Source organism: Myotis daubentonii, chromosome X (genome assembly GCF_963259705.1).
Source record: "Myotis daubentonii chromosome X, mMyoDau2.1, whole genome shotgun sequence".
Classification (NCBI taxonomy): domain Eukaryota; kingdom Metazoa; phylum Chordata; class Mammalia; order Chiroptera; family Vespertilionidae; genus Myotis; species Myotis daubentonii.
In genome coordinates, this window is record NC_081861.1 from 86,642,671 (window position 1) to 86,662,033 (window position 19,363).

Consider the following 19,363-nt stretch of genomic DNA (forward strand, 5'->3'; position numbering starts at 1 on the left):
CGGGCCTCTAGTCTAATTATAAAATGGGCAAGGGACTTGAATAGACACTTCTCCAAAGCAGACCTACAGATGGCCAATAGACATATGAAAAAATGATCAACATCACTAATTATCAGAGCCATGCAAATTAAAACTACAATGTGGTATCACCTCACACCTGCCCGAATGATAAATCAACAAACAGCAAGAGCTGGTGAGGATTTGGGGGAAAAAAAACCTTAGTACTGCTGGTGGGAATGCAGGCTGGTGGGAATGCAGGCTGGTGGGAATGCAGACTGGTGCAGCCACTGTGAAAAATAGTCTGGAGATTCCTCAAAAAATTAAAAATAGAACTGCTGTTTGACCAAGCGATCCCACTTCTGGGAATCCCAAAACACCAATAAGGAAGAAAACATGCACTGCTATGTTTGTAGCAGCATTATTTACAATAGCTAAGATCTGGAAACAGTTCAAGTGCCCACCAGTAGATGAGTGGATAAAAAAGCTGTGGTACATTTACATAATGGAATACTATGCAGCAGTAAAACAGAAGGATCTTTTATTCTTTGGGACAGCATGGATGGACGTGGAAATTATTATGCTAAGTGAAATAATCCAGTCAGAAAAAGACAAATATCATATGATCTCACTTATATATGGAATCTTATGAACAAAATAAACTGATGAACAAATAGGTTCAGAGACATGGAAGCATGCAACAGACTGACAGATGTCAGAGGAATGGGGTGGGGGCGGGGTGGGAGGGCTGGGGCCAGAAGAGATTAACCAAAGAATTTATATGCATACAGTAAACCTGATTTTGCAGACCTCGATTTAATGGATTTCGGATTTAATGGACAAAATTTCTAGTCCATGTGTCATATGTGAAAAGAAACACCCTGTTAATTTAAAAATGCTTTTAACCTGGTTTTGCTTATACATAAATTAACATGTTCTTTTTGTTATTAATTCACTTACTTTTAACAAATTTTAGTGAATGGGCCATATGTTGGAAAAAACTAGCAGTTTCTCTCTCTCTCTCTCCCAATTTTTTTTTGGGGGGGAGGCAACAAAAATTTTTGATGGCCTTGTTTCGACAAGGCTTAAAGAGAAAGAAAAAAACAACACTATAGTAATTTTGCCAGCATAAATAAATATTATGTATTTACAACCATAGTCTACATATTTAAATCCAAGAGTCACTGCTTGTAAACATTGTCTGGGGGATGATTAACATATGATCACACCACATGGGTGAGGTAATTGGTTCTGTTGCCTCCTGGCATGACATTCTGCAGCAGTTTTAACACATGCTGACCAATGAGCCAACAAGAGCTAAGCCACGCCCCAGCTGTGTGTATTTGTTTACTGTGGTGACAGATGAATGAATGCATTTATTAGACCTATTCAGTATAAATTTAAAATTACAGTAAAACATATAGAAAACTTATCTGTGAAATTACACTTTTCATGCATACTTAATTTTAATTACACAAACGTATCTACAGGTAAACTGAGTAATTTGTCAAAATTTTAACATACATATTCGGAAAACCTACTTTATTATATAACAGACTTTCAGCTTTAAGGGATACCCTCTCCCCCGAATTAGTCTGTTATATGGAGGTTTTACTGTATATGTATAGCCCATGAACACAGACAACAGTGCGGTGATGGTCAGTGATGGGCTGGGAGCCAGGCAGAGGGGGACAAAGGGGAAAAATGGGGGACATCTGTAATACCATCAACAATAAAAATAAATTAAAGAAAAACCACAAACAGATGGATGCTAAAGAGTATTACCAAACCATAAAGCTAATATAAATCTATGTTAATGGTCACACAGAAACCAGATACAAGACGTAATTTGTGATAACATACATGGTAAGATATGGAGATGCATAGAGCAGAGTTTGTGTATGATTGAAATAAGATTGTATTAATTCAAACTATTGTTTTACAAGTTCAAGATGCTTATAATCCTCAGGGTAATAAAAACTAAGAAGATAACTAAAAATATACAAAAAAGGAAATGAGAAGGTACATAGTATACTACATATATCAATTAAATATAAAATAAAGAAGTAATGGAATAACTGAGTAAAAAATATGATATATGGAAGACATATAAGAAAATGGCAGGATGTTCCCCAATATTCATATGTTGAGATCACAATGGCCAATTCTTCAGAATGTGACTATATCTGGAGATAGGATTTTTTAAAGAGATAATCACAATAAAATGAGATAATTAAGGTGAACCCTAATCCAATATGACTGCTGTCCTTTTATTTATTACTAGAGGCCCGGTGCATGAAATCTGTGCATGGGGGGGGGGGGAGGGTCCCTTAGCCAAGCCTGCATCCTCTCCAATCCGGGACCTCTTAGGAAATACCCGACTGCCTCTCGCAATCTAGGACCGCTGGCTCCTAACTGCTCACCTGCCTGCCTGCCTGCCTGATTGCTCCTAACCCCTCTGCCTGCTGCCTGATTACCCCTAACCACCTCTGCCTGCCTGCCTGATCACCCCAACTGCTCCCCTCCTGGCCTGATAGCCCCTAATCGTCTCTGCCTTGCCCTGTACCCGGGACCCAGGATTCCCTCCTCTGGGCTGGTCGCAGACACCCAGGACCCGGGCTACCCTCCCTCTGGCCAGCTGCAGGCACCCAGAACCTGGGCCGGCTTTGCCCGGGCTGGCTTTGCCCTGGCTGGCCGCAGCCCCAAGGGACTGTGGAGTGGGTGGCTTGTCCCTCTGCCAGGCCGCAGGTGCAGACGCAGCCGCTGGCGCCCAGGACCACGGGGTGGGCAGCTTGTTCCTCTCCCGGATCACAGCTTGGCTGGTCCCCATTCCTCTCTTGCAAGCTCATTTGTGCCTGGCTGGTCCCCATTCCTGTCTCCCCAGTATTGAATGTCTGAGCCATTAAGGTGTGACGGTGTGAAGATCATTTGCATATTAGCTCTTTATTATATAGGACTAGAGACCTGGTGCATAAAATTCATGCGGGGGTGGGGGGGTCCCTTCAGCCACACCTGTACCCTTTCCAATCCAGGACCCCTTGGGGTATGTCCGACTGACAGTTTAGGCACGATCCCGCTGATCGGGACTAAATTGGCAGTTGGACATCCTTCTCACAATCCTGGACTGCTAGAGTCTAATAACTCATCTGCCTGCCTGCCTGGTTGCCCCTCACTCCCTCTGTGTGCCAACCTGCTCAATCCCAACTGCATCCCCCCTGCTGGCCTGGTTGTCTTCAACTGCACTGCCCCTGCCGGCCTGGTGACCCCTTACTGCCCCCCCTGCTGGCCTGGTCATCCCCAACTGCCCCCCTGCTGGCCTGCTTTCCACCAACTGCCCCCCCTCCCAGCAGCCTGGTCGCCACTCATGGCCCCCCCGCTGGCCTGGTCACCCCACACAGCCTGTTTGTTCAGTCATTTCATGGTCCCTCACTAACCCTCCTGCCAGCCTGGTCATAGGCAGCCATCTTGTGAGGGCGTGAGTGTTAATTTGCAGATTACCTCTTTATTATATAGGATTATTATTATTCTTTAGTATCTAATTTTTTAAAATATATTTTTATTGATTTCAGAGAGGAAGGGAGAGGGAGAGGGAGAGAAACATCAATGGTGAGAGAATATCATTGATTGGCTGCCTCCTGCATGACCCCCATAGGGAATCAAGCCAGCAACCCAGGAATGTGTCCCAGGAATCAAACCTGGGGCCATTCAGTCTGCCGGACAACACTCTATCCACTGAGCAAAAGCAGCTAAGGCTGACTGCTGTCCTTTTAAAAAGAGATATTTCCAGGTGAATGCACAGGGAGAAAATGGCCATGTAGAAGCCAAGGAGAGAAGATTAAGGAAAAGTCAACTCTCCCAAAACTTTGATCTCAGACTCATAGCCTGCAGAACTGTGAGAAAATAAAATTCTGTTGCCTAATGCACCTAGTCTGTGGTACTTTATTAAGGCAATACCAGCAAACTAATACATTATCATTAATCTCTTTAAATGAAAAGAGATTAAACTCTCAATTAAAATGTGGAGATTTTGGAGAAACCAAGATGGCGGCATAGGTTAATGCCAGAGTTTGCTGCCTCCAACAACCACTTCAAAAATATAACTAAAAGATGAAACGGACATCATCCAGAACCACAGGAAGGCTGGCTGAGTGGAAGTTCTACAACTAGGAGGAAAAAGAAAAGCAACCGAGACTCAGAGGAGTCGCAGTGCTGAAGTCAAATACTAAGGTGTGGAGTGCATGTGGAGTGGGCTGGCGGCTGAGGGCGCGGTTATCTGTTTCAATCAGGAGGGAGTCTCAGACTCTGAGCTCCAGATCCTGGCGAGTCTCTAGGGACCCAGACTCAAACCTGACTGTCTGGCTTAGGTTGGAACTCGAAGGCAGCTTTCTCTCCGAGGTTTGCAGCAGTTGCTGGGACTCTGAGAGTCAGAGCCCCTGGGGACGGGATTGAGAGCAGCCATAACTGCTTGCTCCGCCCGCCCTGTAGATCCCCTGGAACCCCCCCCCCCAAGCCCTGCACAGAGGCATTTGCCAGATAGCCTCAGGCAAAGGCTAGATTAGCACCGCCCTAGAGATCCAGCACAGAAGCTCTCCCACTGAAGACACAGCTGATTCTCATAGCCAGTTGGCCTGGAGGTCAAATGCCCCCAGTATTACCTACAGCAATCAAGGCTTAACTACAACAAGACTGCGCACAAAGACCACAAGGGGGTGCACCAAGAAAGCATAAAAAATGCTGAGACAAAGAAGCATGACAGAAATGGAGGATATAGAGCTCAAAACCACACTTTTAAGGTCTTTCAATAATTTTCTGGAAACTGCCGATAAACTTAATGAGATCTACAAGAAATCTAATGAGACCCTCGATGTTGTGATAAAGAACCAACTAGAAATTAAGCATACACTGACTGAAATAAAGAATATTATACAGACACCCAACAGCAGACCAGAGGAGCGCAAGAATCAAGTCAATGATTTGAAATGCGAAGAAGGAAAAAACACCCAACCAGAAAAGCAAAATGAAAATAGAATCCGAAAATATGAAGATAGTGTAAGGAGCCTCTGGGACAGCTTCAAGCGTACCAACATCAGAATTATAGGGGTGCCAGAAGATGAGAGAGAGCAAGATATTGAAAACCTATTTGAAGAAATAATGACAGAAAACTTACCCTACCTGGTGAAAGAAATAGACTTACAGGTCCAGGAAGCACAGAGAACCCCAAACAAAAGGAATCCAAAGAGGACCACACCAAGACACATCATCATTAAAATCCCAAGAGCAAAAGACAAAGAGAGAATCTTAAAAGCAGCAAGAGAAAGAAAGTCAGTTACCTACAAGGGAATACCCATATGACTGTCAGATGATTTCTCAACAGAAACTTTGCAGGCCAGAAGGGAGTGGCAAGAAATATTCAAAGTGATGAATACCAAGCACCTACAACCAAGATTACTTTATCCAGCAAAGCTATCATTCAGAATTGAAGGTCAGATAAAGAGCTTCACAGATAAGGAAAAGCTAAAGGAGTTCATCACCACCAAACCAGTATTATATGAAATGCTGAAAGGTATCCTTTAAGAAGAGGAAGAAGAAGAGAAAGGTAAAGATACAAATTATGAACAACAAATATGCATCTATCAACAAGTGAATAAATAATCTGATGTACAGAATGAACTGGTGATTATAATAGAATCAGGGACATAGAAAGGGAATGGACTGACTATTCTTGGGGGGGAAGGGGTGTGGGAGATGGGGGAAGAGACTGGACAAAAATCGTGCACCTATGGATGAGGACAGTGGGTTGGGAGTGAGGGCTGAGGGTGGGGTGGGAACTGGGAGGAGGGGAGTCATGGGGGAAAAAAAGAGGAACAAATGTAATAATCTGAACAATAAAGATTTAATAAAAAAATAGTGGAGATTTTGAGAACAGATTGAAAAAGATGTTGGGCATAGCCGATGTGGCTCAGTGGTTGAACATAGACCTATGAACCAGGAAGTCATGTTTCAATTCCCGGTAAGGGCACATGCCTGGGTTTCGGGCTCCATCCTCAGTGTGGGGTGTGTAGGAGGCAGCTGAGCAATGATTCTCTCTCATTATTGATGTTTCTATCTCTGCCTTCCTTTCTGAAATCAATAAAAATATATTTTTTAAAAATGATATTGCCTCTGTATATATGCTGTCTACATGAGACTTGATTTAGGTTACAATACACAAATAGACGAAAAGTGAGAGAATGGAAAAATGTATTCCATCTAAATAGTAACCAGAAAAAGATTTGGGGTGGCTATAAAAATATCAGACAAAATAGGTTTTAAGTAAAAAAAATTACAAGAGAAAAAGATGGACAGTATGTCAAAATGTCATAGACTAGGTGACTTAAACAACAGACATCTACTTCTTACAATTCTGGAGGATGGAATGTCTTAAATCTAACTGTGAGCATGGTTGGTTGGGTTCTGGTGAAAGCCCTCTTCCTGGCTTACAGCAGCTGTATTCCTGCTGTATTCTCACATGGTGGAGAAAGAGAGAGCAAGTTCTCTGTTTCTTTCTTATAAGGGCACTAATTCTGTCAGGGGACTCCACCCTCATGACTTCATCTAAACTCAATTAGCTCGCAATTGCCAAAGTACTATCTGCCTCCAAATACCAACAGATTTTGTGTGTGCGTGGAGGGTTTTAACATGAATTCTGGGGAGGGGAGAGACACAAACATTAATTCCATGATAATATATATTGATAAAACATAAATCTATTATAAACATAACTTACTAAATTCCTGCAAAATATGTGAAGCAAAAATTTACAAAACTGAAGGGAGAAATACATAATAGAGAATTCAATACTTCACTTTCAATAATGGGTATAATAACTGTACAGAACAATAAAGAAATATAGGGCTTGAACAACAGTATCAATCAACTAGACCTAATAGATATATGCAGAACACCCCACAACAATATAATATAAATTATTCTTAAGTGTATATGGAGTTTTCTCCAGGATAGACCACATTTTATGCCACCAAACAAGTCTCAAGAAATTTGAAGAGGTTAAAATCACACAAAGTATCTTCTCTGATAACAATGGAATGAAACTAGAAATCACAAAAGAAAAATAATATAGTCATGTTGTGAGACTGAAAGCAAATATTATAGCAAAATGGGTAAAAAGTAATTTCAGCCCTGGCCGGTGTTTCTCAGTGGTTAGAGTGTCAGCCTGAGCACAAAAGGGTCTTGGGTTTGATTCCCAGTCAAGGGCATATACCTGGGTTGTAGGTTTGATCCCCAGCCTGTCAGGGCTGGTGGGGGAGGCAACGAATCAATGTACCTCTCTCACATCGATGTTTCTCTCTTTCTCTCTCTCTCTCCCCTTCTACTCTCTCTAAAAATCAGTGGAAAAAAAACACCCTGGATGAGGATTAACAAAAAACAAAAAAAAGTAATGTCAAAGTTAAGGATGGTGGCATGATGAGGACTGAAATTTGACTATAATATCACAGTAGTAAATATAAGAACAGGAATGGATAGGGAGAGAGAGATAGAAACATCAATGATGAGAGAGAATCATTGATCGGCTGCTTCCCCCTACTGGGGATCGACCCCGAAACCTGGGCATGTGCCCTGACTGGGAATTGAACCATGATCTCCTGATTCATAGGTCAATGCTCAAACACTGAGCCACACCAGCTGGGCAAAACCTTCATTTCATATATCATGTAGTCATAGAATCTGATCAGAGCCAAGAGAGACTAGGAGGAGCTCAAGGCACCTTGATCTGTATTTCTTTTCTTCCACCTAAGTTGCTAGAAAAAATGTCCAGGAAGTATACTAGCTAAAATAAAAATAAATAAATAAATAAATAAATAAATAAATAAATAAGAAAAACAGTTGTTTTTGTTAAATTTATATAGAAGTTCTTTTCTTGGAAACATTTTACAATCATTAGTTCACATAGTAATAACCTTGTGACCCAGGGAAGAATAATCATATTTCCATTTTATCTTGTGGAGAAACAGACATAACTTACATAAATCTAGATACCTCATTAGAGATGGCTAGAGCAGGATGGCAAACTATAGTCCGCTATCTGCTTGCTGCCTGTTTTTGTAACTAAAGTTTTACTGGAACATAGCAATGCTTACTTATTTACATATTAAGTGCTGCTTTCACACTAAAATAGCACGGTTGACTAGTTCCAACAGAGACCTCTGGCCCACAAAGCCTAAAAGTATTTACTATTTGGCCTTTTTTTAAAAAAAACTATTTGGTCTCATAAGAAAAAGTTTGCCCACCCCCAGTAAAGAATTAAAACTAAGTGTGTTGACTGTTTATTATACCACTTATCCTAATGTTTGTTTTAGGAATAGGAAATTTGATCTAAGAAACATGATGTTGTCAAGAGAATACAGAATTATAAGAGGCAAAAACAAAGCAAAGCAAGAAAAAGGGAATATTTTCCTGGTTGTGCCATTTACTGTGTGACACTTGGAAAGTCACTTCACCACTCTGGATCTCAGTTTCCACACTTGAGAAATTAAAGAATTTGGGCTATACAAATACTAATCATCTTCCAATTAAACTATTATTGTCTGTACCAGCAATTTTCAACCCTCTTCCTTTTCATCTCATGGTACACATAAACTAATTACTAAAATTCTGTAGCACACGAAAAAAATATTTATTTTTGCTGATCTGATAAAAAAAATAGCTAAAATTCTGATTCATTCACATTGGACGGCTATTGTTGTGTTGGCTGTTGTTATTTATTTATTTTTTTGACAATCTAAGGGCAAAGAGGTCAGTGCCCCTGACTACATAGGTATTTGCATGTTTTAAAAATTCTTGCGGCACACTGGTTGAATATCGGTAGTCTTTACAACTTAGTTTACAGATAAGGAAGCAACAGTGAAGGCATAAAGATTCTTAAATTGTTGTATTTTATTTTGTATTTCTCCATGTGGATGAAAAAGCAGTAAGGTACCTTAAATCTCTTTATCATCATAACGATCTTAAAAGTAAGTAATATTATCCCGATTTTATATCCCTCTGGAAACTGAGGCTCCAGAACGGACAGTGTCTCTTGCAAAAGGTTATCAGCATGTGCTAAATGTTTTATTGTCTAGTATACAAAGTCAAGCACTATAATGATAAGGTATACAGAGTAAGGCAGATAATGTAAATGCTGGATGGTTCTGTGGTAAACCAGAGATCATATGTCCTATTTAAAGGGAGCAGTTTCCCGACCGGCATGGCTCAGTGGTTGAGCTTCGACCTATGAACCAAGAGCTCATGTTTTGGCTCGATTCCCAGTCAGGGCAGGTTTTAGGCTGAATTCCCATTGTGGGGTGTGCAGGAGGCAACCAATAAATGATTCTCTCTCATCATTGATGTTTCTGTTTCTCTCTCCCTCTCCCTTCCACTCTGAAATCAATAAAAATATATTTTTTAAAAAATGGGAAAAAAATGGAGCAGCTGCCACTCATCTAGGGTCAATTGTTGAAATACAGTCATGTGGTTCCAATGCCGTCAGAGCTTTAGATTTTACAAGATAGTTTGTCTTTGATGTCTCAAATTTTATTTTATTTTATTTTTTTTTAAAATATATTTTATTGATTTTTTACAGAGAGGAAGGGAGAGAGATAGAGAGTTAGAAACATCGATGAGAGAGAAACATCGATCAGCTGCCTCCTGCACATCCCCCACTGGGGATATGCCCACAACCCAGGTACATGCCCTTGACCGGAATCGAACCTGGGACCTTTCAGTCCGCAGGCTGACGCTCTATCCACCGAGCCAAACCAGTTTCGGCTCAAATTTTATTTTAAATATTCCAATTTTTAAATGCTGGCAAGGCAACTGATTCAAATGTTTAAAAAAATAGAGTTGGCTAAATTTGGTCCACAGGATGACAGTTCGCAAATATAAACTTTTTTTTTGAAATTGTGAATTCTTTATGAACCAAAGTAATGTGGAATAGGAAGAAATCACAGCATCAATATCAATCTCATTTTCCATCAAATAATTATCAGAAGTGTTCATAGTAAAATCACATAATTAAAGAAATTGCTTCTCTTTATTTCAGGTTCTGTGGTGAAGGTGTAAATAAATATAAAGGCAAAGAGTCAACAGTTCACTAGAAAAAAAGATAGTGGATAATATTTAAACAAAAAAAATCTGTTCTTAAGTAATTGAAATTGAATATATTTGTGTGATGAAAAATACAAATATAATAAATGCACATTGAAGCTTTAAAAATAATGGGGATAGATAGGAGCTATTGATTTGTAACTTTTAGAAGATATGACAATTTGGGAAATAAATGTATGCTGTCATTTTTTAACTTATAGAAAGCCATTTGAAAATACTGTACATGCTTTGACAATAAACAAAGCTCTATTTAAAGTAAAGCTCTAGCTCAGCTAGCATGGCTCAGTGGTTGAGCAATGACCTATGAACCAGGAGGTCATGGTTTGATTCCCGGTCAGGGCAAATGCCTGGATTGCGGGCTCAATCCCCAGTGTGGGGCGCGCAGGAGGAAGCTGATCAATGATTCTCTCTCATCATTGATGTTTCTATCTCTCTCTCCCTCTCCCTTCCTCTCTGAAATCAATAAAAATATATTAAAAAATAAAGCTCTGACCTACTGATAATTACCAAGAGAATCAATAAAATGTTTAATGTTTCCATTAAAAAAGTCATAGGGATGGCAGTATTTCATTATTTTTTTAAAAGCAGACTTTAAGGCCCTGGCTGGTGTTGCTCACTAGTTAGAACATTGGCCCACACACAAAAAGGTCTCCAGTTTGATTCCCAGTCAAGAGCAAATACCTAGGTTGCAGGTTGGATCCTCTGCCCAGTCAGGACGTGTGTGGGAGGCAACCAGTCGATGTGTGTCTCTGTCTCACATCAATGTTTCTCTCTCTCTCTCCCTCCCTCTCACCCTCCCTCCCACTTTCCCTAAAAATCAATGGGAAAAACATCCTCAGGTAAGGATTAAAAATAAATAAATAAATAAATAAATAAATAAATAAATAAATAAGACATTACGGAGGGCAGTTGAAAGATGGAAAGGAATAGACAATTACTTCTTCAGAATTTGTTGGCCTTTTATGAAACAACTGCACCACTAATTATATTCTCGCAAGATTCTGTGATTTTTGGATGTGGTTCAGCAGGTTACATATTATTTAAAAGTTTAAATAAAATCACCAATGTGGTACAGGAAAAAGAAATTTAGGTAAAATGAATTAATTTTCCTCACTGGCATAAATTAAAAAGTTTAAAGATATCTTCCTACTGTGGCAGGGGGGTGCGAAGGGCGGGGGGTGGAGAAAGCACTCAAAGACTATAATAAAATGTTAAAGAAGATGATATTAAGATAGTAGACTTAAATTTGTGATATAACTAGTAATGCCATGTTAGAATGCTGTTTCAACCTGTTTCAAACTAAGCAGGATTCTTGCCCCCCACAAACTTTGTAGTTTGTTCTCACTTCTGCCTTTCTTCAAATCAGAAGAATCTCTCCCATATAGATGTAGGTTGCATACACTTTAAATCACAGCTTTGAGTTTTGTAAAAAGAATAAGTAGCCTAGTTACATTGATATTTACTTAACTACTCCATTAACATTGAACTTATTTCAAATGATGGAATTCATATTAAGTGATAAAGTATTGATAAAGGCTGGACAAATGATTTAATCTCTCTGTCCCTGAGTTTATCTCTGGAATGAGGATAGCATTGTTATGAGAATTAAATAAACCATGCAACATACGTGGCACATAGTATTTAAAAATATTAGTTCTTAGCATTATTATAAAATAAAATGGTTACTCACTCTTTTGTTGAGACAAATAACAGGCCACAGGCTGCAACCCAGAGTACAACAACAGCAGAGACAACCACACAGCAGCCATTTCACATTGACTGGGAGAGCCTTTTTCAAACACCCATTCACACGGCCAATGCTGGTCTTAAATTCCTCTGGGGCCACCTACAACAAGAGCATAATCTTTAACAGTTTGTGGGCAACTTTCCACTATTTATCTCTAAACCTAAAGAAAATGTTTGTCTTATTACAAGTACTTTAAGGAAATATATTTCCTCCCTTGTGGCATGGCTCAGTGGTTGAATGTCAACCTATGAACCAGGAGGTCATATTCATTCCCGGTCAGGGCATATGCTTGGGTTGTGGGCTCAGTCCCCGGTGTGGGGGTACAGGAGCCAGCCGATCAATGATTCTCTCTTATCATTGATGTTTCTCTCTCCCTCTCCTTACTTTCCCCAATAAATACATATTACATATTCCTAGATGACATTAGAAAAAAAAAATAATTTCATGTTTACAGAATTCATCCTGATGTTTAAAAACAACCTTCTCATATTACCAACAAAAAAATGACAACAATAAAATTGGTGGTAAAGAATAACCATCAAACAATCATCTTACCAAATATTCTCAATATTAAGGCAATATTATTTATAGTTTCCAGTCACTCTGACCAGAAGTTGAGTAAGATTAGAAGTATAGAAGTATAATATGAACCTATATACTACCAGAGGAAATGAAATTAAAATTAGACTTTGGCAATATTCCTGGATTACTTTTATTTTTATTTATTTATTAAAACTAGGGGGCTGGTGCACGAAATTCGTGCACTGGGTGTGTGTGTGGGGGGGGGGGGAGTGTCCCTCAGCCCAGCCTGCCCCCTCTCCCATACTGGAAGCCCTCAGGCATTGACCCCCATCACCCTCCAATCGCAGGATCGGCCCCTTGACCAGGCCTGACGCCTCTGACAGAGGTGTCAGGCCTGGGCAGGGGACCCTCATTTCCCCCCTTCACTGGTTCTGCCCCCAGCCCAGGCCTGATTCCTCGGGCAGAGGCGTAGACCCCCATCACCCTCCGATCGCCTGATCGGCCCCTTGCCCAGGCCTGACGCCTCCGCCAGAGGTGTCAGGCTTGGACAGGGAACCCCCATCTCCCCCAATCACTGGCTCTGGCCCCCGACCAGGCCTGAGGCCTCTGGCCCAGGAATCATGCCTGGGCAGGGGACCCCCATCTCCCTCTGATCGCTTGCTCCACCCCCCGCCCAAGCCTGATGCCTCTGACCCAGGCTTCAGGACTGGGCAAGGGGACCATCATATCCCCCCAATCCCTGGCTCCGCCCCCCACCCAGGCCTGATGCCTCGGCCAGAGGAGTTGACCCTCATCACCCTCCGATCACCAATCACCGGATCGGCCCCTTGACCAGGCCTGAGGCCTCCGGCAGAGGTGTCAGGCCTGGGCAGGGGACCCCCAGCTCCCCGCGGTTGCAGGCTCTGCCCCTGCCCAGGACTGACGCCTCTGGCTGAGGCGTCCGGCTCGGGCAGCGGGGACCCGCAGCTGCAGCGGCCCCGCGATCGTGGGCTCTGCTTTAGGCCCAGGCAAGGGACCCCTAGCTCCCAGGACTGCCAGCTTCGACCGTGTCCAGCTCCCATCGCTGGCTCCACCCCTACTTCCTGCTATCACTGGCCAGGGCGGCAAAGGCGCCTGATTCTCCGATCATGGCTGGGGGGCAGGGCAAAGGCAGCCCCAGGGCCGCCTTTGCCCTGCCCCCCAGCTCTTAGCTCCCCCCTGGGTTTCCGATCACTGTCAGTGGCAGGGGGCTTCTTCCTGCTTTCCCTTTCGCCTCCCTGCATTGTGCCTACATATGCAAATTAACTGCCATCTTGTTGGCAGTTAACTGCCAATCATAGTTGGCAGTTAACTGCCAATCATAGTTGGCAGTTAATTTGCATATAGCCCCGATTAGCCAATGAAAAGGGTATCGTCGTACACCAATTACCATTTTTCTCTTTTATTAGTGTAGATATTTGTATTGATTTTTAGAGAAAGAGGAAGGGAGGGAGAGATAGAAACCTCGATCAACTGCCTGTTGCATGCCCCCTTACTGGAGATTGAGCCAGCAACCTCTTGGTGCAGGGGTCAACACCAAACCACTGAGCCACACTGGCCAGGCTTGGATTACTTTTAAAAAAGACAACTGTACCCCAGCTGACGTGGCTCAGTGGTTGAGTGTCAACCTATGAACCAGGAGGTCATGGTTTGATTCCCGGTCAGAGCACATGCCCAGCTTGCGGGCTCGATCCCCAGTGTGCGGTGTGCAGGAGGCAGCCAATCTATGATTCTCTCTCATCATTGATGTTTCTATCCCTTTCTCCCTCTTCCTTCCTCTCTGAAATCAACAAAAATGTATTTTAAAAAAAGACAACTGTCAAACCTTTCCTCCCTGGCAAATTTGCAACAGAATTTTAACACTTGCCATTATTTCCATTATTTGTAAGTAAAAGCTACATTTACAAAAGACTATGAGGTGAATACACTCAAGAACTGGTCTTAGTATTCAGCATAAAATGGACTCATGATTGCTGTAAATTTTGAAAGTTGGAAAGTCATTATACAAATTTAATATTTGTAATCACTACCTCCATTCCTGGAAGTGCCTGCTTGTGTTTCTCTGTAAACCATAACAAAGTCAGTTCAAAGGCATGAGAGGCATAATTAGATTTATTTTGAAAATTTTGCTTGGGGTTATAGAATTCAAAGTATACTAAATATGGTTTGATTTCAGTGAAATCATATTTCTGAATCACAAAATTATTCCCTTTGATTTAGAAAGCTGGCAGGCTAATATCTATGGGGGAAAAATCTAGCACCTGGCTATGCAAGTAGCACTTATGAAAATGTGAGGAAAAAGAAGCTGTTGTAAAATAAAACCCCAATTAGCATGTCTGTTATCAAAATATGAACCTTTACAATTCTTCTAAGTAAAAATTAAACTAGAGGAATCAATGAATTACATTTTTGTCTTTTAATCAACACTAAAAATATATACCTATTAGCAGATGTTAGAAAGATACATGATCACAGAACTCAGCACCTCATGATTAAAACATTAAGTAATTATATTAGTTTTATTAGACCATTCATGTCATTTTTCTTCCAAATATATTAACTAACAACAGTTGTGAAATTGTGAGGCTCAAAACTGTATTAACATGGGGAAAGTAAACTAATTTTGTTCTCCATTTAGATGGTTGGCAATGAGTAAAAAGAATTACAATTAAGTGACTAAATTTTCAAGGTAAATATGAAAATAAACTGAGATAACCATAAATTATAACTGAAAATATAAACACTAGCAGGCTAAACACATTAGACAATAAATCAAGATCTGAATTCTAGTAACTTATTGGCTATAACAAATCCTAGGCAAATCCATTTAATTTTTCTGAGTTTTAGTTTCCCTGATATATAAAATGAGAATAATAGCCTTGTTTTATAACCTCACAGGAAATGAAAATTATACATTAGAAAGAACCTTCTGACTGTAATGCTTTGAAAAAGGAAGACAGTGAATCATATCTATGGCTAGATTTGGAGATTTTGCATGAAGTTTCACCCAAACAGCTTTGCAACACATTTAATTATAAGCAAAAGGATAATCTGCTACATTTTGAAGTCAAATTCAATGCTCGTCAGTACTTAAATTCTTCAGAGCAAAAAAGATATCCTTTTTATTTTATTTTAAAGCAATTTTTATAAGAATTTACATTTATTTGAACCAAACTTATGGCATGCCAGGAAGCAAGATGTTCCTAAAAGATGTTCTTTTTAAAAACAAGGTACCAAGTTGCTATCCTAAGATTTACCTCTCAAATAGTGATATTTATTTTATTAATTAAATCTTTATTGTTCAGATTATTACATTTGTTCCTCTTTTTCCCCCCCATAACTCCCCTTCAAACAGTGATATTCAACTTCTTTTTTTCCCTAGTGAATGCCTGAGAAACCAAATAGAAGTTAAATAACAAAAAATATATTGATATATTTATCTCTAATCTGTAACATAATATTACTATCTGTTCTCTAAAACTGTGCATCCAGAAATATGAACACATTTTTTATAGTGATGAATTTTGATATAAAATGTAAATCGTACAATTATTAAATCATTATGTTAGCAGCAATGTTGGCTCTCGGTTTTTGAGTTTGGCAAAGAAAGAATTCAGAGCCAAAAATTCTAGCACAAGAGAGTTTATCTATACTAATAAAAAAGTGATATGCTAATTAGAATGGATGACTAGACATCTTCTGGACGTCTGACTTCCTCCCTCACAAAGCCACGGTGGTGGGGACTGAGGCAGAGGTGGTTAGGGGTGATCAGGCCAGCAGGGGAGCAAGCAGTTAGGGGTGCTGGGAGCAAGCAGTTAGGGGCGAGATTAGGAATGATCAGGCTGGCTCTGGGGAGCAAGCAGTAGGGGCCTGTGTGTGGGAGCAAGCAGTTAGGGGTGAGATCAGGCGAGACCAGGCTGGCAGGGGACCAGTTAGGGGGTGATCAGGCAGGCAGGTAGAGTGGTTAGGGGCGATCAGGCAGGCAGGCAGGTGAGTGGATAGGAGCCAGTGATCCTGGATTGTGAGAGGGATGTCTGACTGCTGGTTTAGGCCTGATCCCACGCAGTCAGACATCCCCTGAGGGGTCCCGGATTGGAGAGGGTGCAGGCCAGGCTGAGGGACCCCGCATGCATAAATTTAGTGCACCAGGCCTCTAGTTTAGTATACAAAGTGAAAGTACAATCGGGAGAAGATTTAAGTGGGATGCTCAGAGAATTGTCTTGTTCTTTTAGAAAAAAAGTCACAGAGGTAGAAGAAGTGAGTCAGTTGGGATACATGGACTCAGAAAACAAGTTACAGAGACAAAAGAGGGCCCTTGGAGACAGGTTTAGGTGATTAGCCAGGGCTAAGCTGCCACTGCCTGCTGCTCCCCTGGTTTTAAGTCTCATGGGGACACTTACAGTTCAGGAGAAATAAAGGAAAGATACACCCCTGAAGAAAGTGAAGGAGTGTTTTAGAGAGAGAACATGCACTGGGTCCTGTTTTAAGGGTTTTTATCTGTTTTCTAAAGGTGGGAATTTTAGGGGAGGTCTCAGGGGAGGATCTCAATAGAATATCCACCAGCTTTCCAGGTATGTTCTTTCAGGGCTATGGTATCTACTGATTGGTTGGCACCATGGCAGGGAGTCATTAGTTATTGCATCTAGTCCTGATGTCAGCCATGTCATTGCTTCATCTGTTTTTGCTGTTTTGCTGGGCCTGGAGTTGAAACACAACTGAGGCCTAGATGTTATCTCTAGTATTACCATAACCCTGTCTCTGTGGTCAACAGACCAGATGCTTTTTTCCTAAGATTATTTGATGCTGATCAGGACCTCATTGTCCTGAGGGCTTAATGCTTAAGGGAGTGGATGTGCAAGGGAGAAGGAGGCAGGTGAGTCAGGGTGCTGGACGAGGCCAGCTTGAATCAGCTGTCTCAGTTTCCCCATTCTGCTTGCCAAATAATTTTTCTAACTTCTTACTATCCTGCCTCATTTCCATTTAAAATTTAAGGGCTTATAATTATAATTTAAATTTTTATTTAAAAAGTAAAATTTTAGCCCGGCCAGCTGGTGTGGCTCAGTGGTTGAGCATTGACCTATGAACCAGGAGGTCACAGTTCTATTCCCAGTCATGGCACATGCCCAGTTTTCAGGCTTGATCCTCTATGTGGGGCATGAAGGAGGCAGTTGATTAATGATTCTCTCTCATCATGGATTTTTTTTTTATCTCTCTCCATTTCTCTCTGAAATCAATAAAATATATTTTTTAAAAAGTAAAATTTAATTTAAGGTATATAAAATTTGTCTTTCATTACATGCTTCTGGAAATGAATAAATAAAACCATTTCTAAAATGTGGCAATTTTCCTTCTTCCTCACCAATACTTTCCACTTTTAACACATGCTAGTTTAAATTTATACTCTTTTACCATGGGCAAATTAAAAACTAGAATTCTCATGTTACTAAAAATGAGTATTAGGATATTTAAAATTTTAAGTATAGTTGGCATACAATATTATATTTGTTTCAGGTGTACAACATAGCGATTCACCAACCACATTAAGTCTAGTAAGCATCTGTTACCATGCAAAGTTATCACACTATTATCGATTACATTTCCCTTCACCTTTTCCACCCACCTCTTCATCCTACTCTATTCTGGCAACCATCAGATTTTTTTTTTTATTTCAAGAAAAACTATTTTAAATATAATAATGTTACATGCAATAAACATTAATACCTCAAGAAAAACAATTTTAAATATAATGTTACATGCAATAAACACCAATTATTCTAGAAAAAAGATCTTACATATAATAATATTACATGCAATAAACATTAATATTTCAAGAATAAAAGGATTTTAGGTATAATATTACCGAAACTGTACTAACAGTGTGATATCACAAAAGTTGTGATATAAAAATATTAAAAATCTGCAAATAACAGGATTACTTCTATTATACTCTAGAATATTTTTCCTCTCTTGCTGTATTTTTGTTCATCAGTTTATATTGTTCATTATATTCCACAAATGAGTGAGATCATATGATATTTATCTTTCTCCGACTGGGTTATTTTGCTTAGCATGATGCGTTTAAAGTCTATTTTGTTGGATATGAATATTGCTACTCCAACTTTATTTTCTTTTCCATTTGCATAGAATATTTTTTTCTACCCCTTCACTTTCATCCTTTGTGTGTCTTTTGTTCTGAGGTGGGCCTCTTGTAGACAGCATGTAGTTGGGTCATGTTTTTGTATCCATTCAGCTACCCTACACCTTTTGATTGGAGCATTTAATCCATTTACATTTAGTGTTATTATTGAGAGGTACTTATTTATAGCCACTTTAATTCTGTATGGCTAAGTTTCTCTCTCTGTTTCTTCTTCTCAGCAATCCCTTTAGCATTTTTTGTAATGCTGGCCTGGTGGTGATGAACTCCTTTAGCCTTTTTTTTTTTTTTTTTTTTTTGTCTGGGATGCTCTTTATTTGACTGTCTATTTTGAATGATAGCCTTGCTGGATATAGTAATCTTGGTCTCAGATCCTTCCTTTCCATTACCTTGAGTACTTCATGCCATTCCCTTCTGGCCTGTAGAGTTTCTGATGAGAAATCAGGTGTCAGCCTTATGGGAACTCCGTTGTAGGTAACAGTTTTCTTTTCTCTTGCTGCCTTTAAGATTCTCTCTTTGTCTTTAATGTTTGGCATTTTAATTTTGATGTGTCTGGGGGTGGGTCTGTTTGTGTTCTTCTTGTTTCGGGTTCTCTGTACCTCCTGAACTGGTGTGACGTTTTCCTTTACCAGGTTAGGGAAGTTTTCTACCATTATTTCTTCAACACCTTCTCTACTCTTTTCTCCCTTTCTGCCTCTTCAGGCACACCTTGTATTCTAATATTGTTACGTTTCACATTGTTCCACAGCTCCCTTAAGCTGTCCTCCTGTTTTTTAATTTTA

The 19,363-nt window shown here is 40.2% G+C and overlaps 1 protein-coding gene across 1 annotated transcript in view; it reads right to left on the reverse strand.

Annotated features, from left to right (window-relative positions):
* The window catches only part of CHIC1 (cysteine rich hydrophobic domain 1), a 130,004-nt gene that overhangs the window by 20,164 nt on the left and 90,477 nt on the right, over positions 1-19,363 (reverse strand). The window contains exon 3 of the mRNA XM_059679286.1: positions 11,831-11,986. Within this exon, the coding sequence (XP_059535269.1) occupies positions 11,831-11,986 (156 nt within the window). The remainder of the gene's footprint in view (positions 1-11,830; positions 11,987-19,363) is intronic.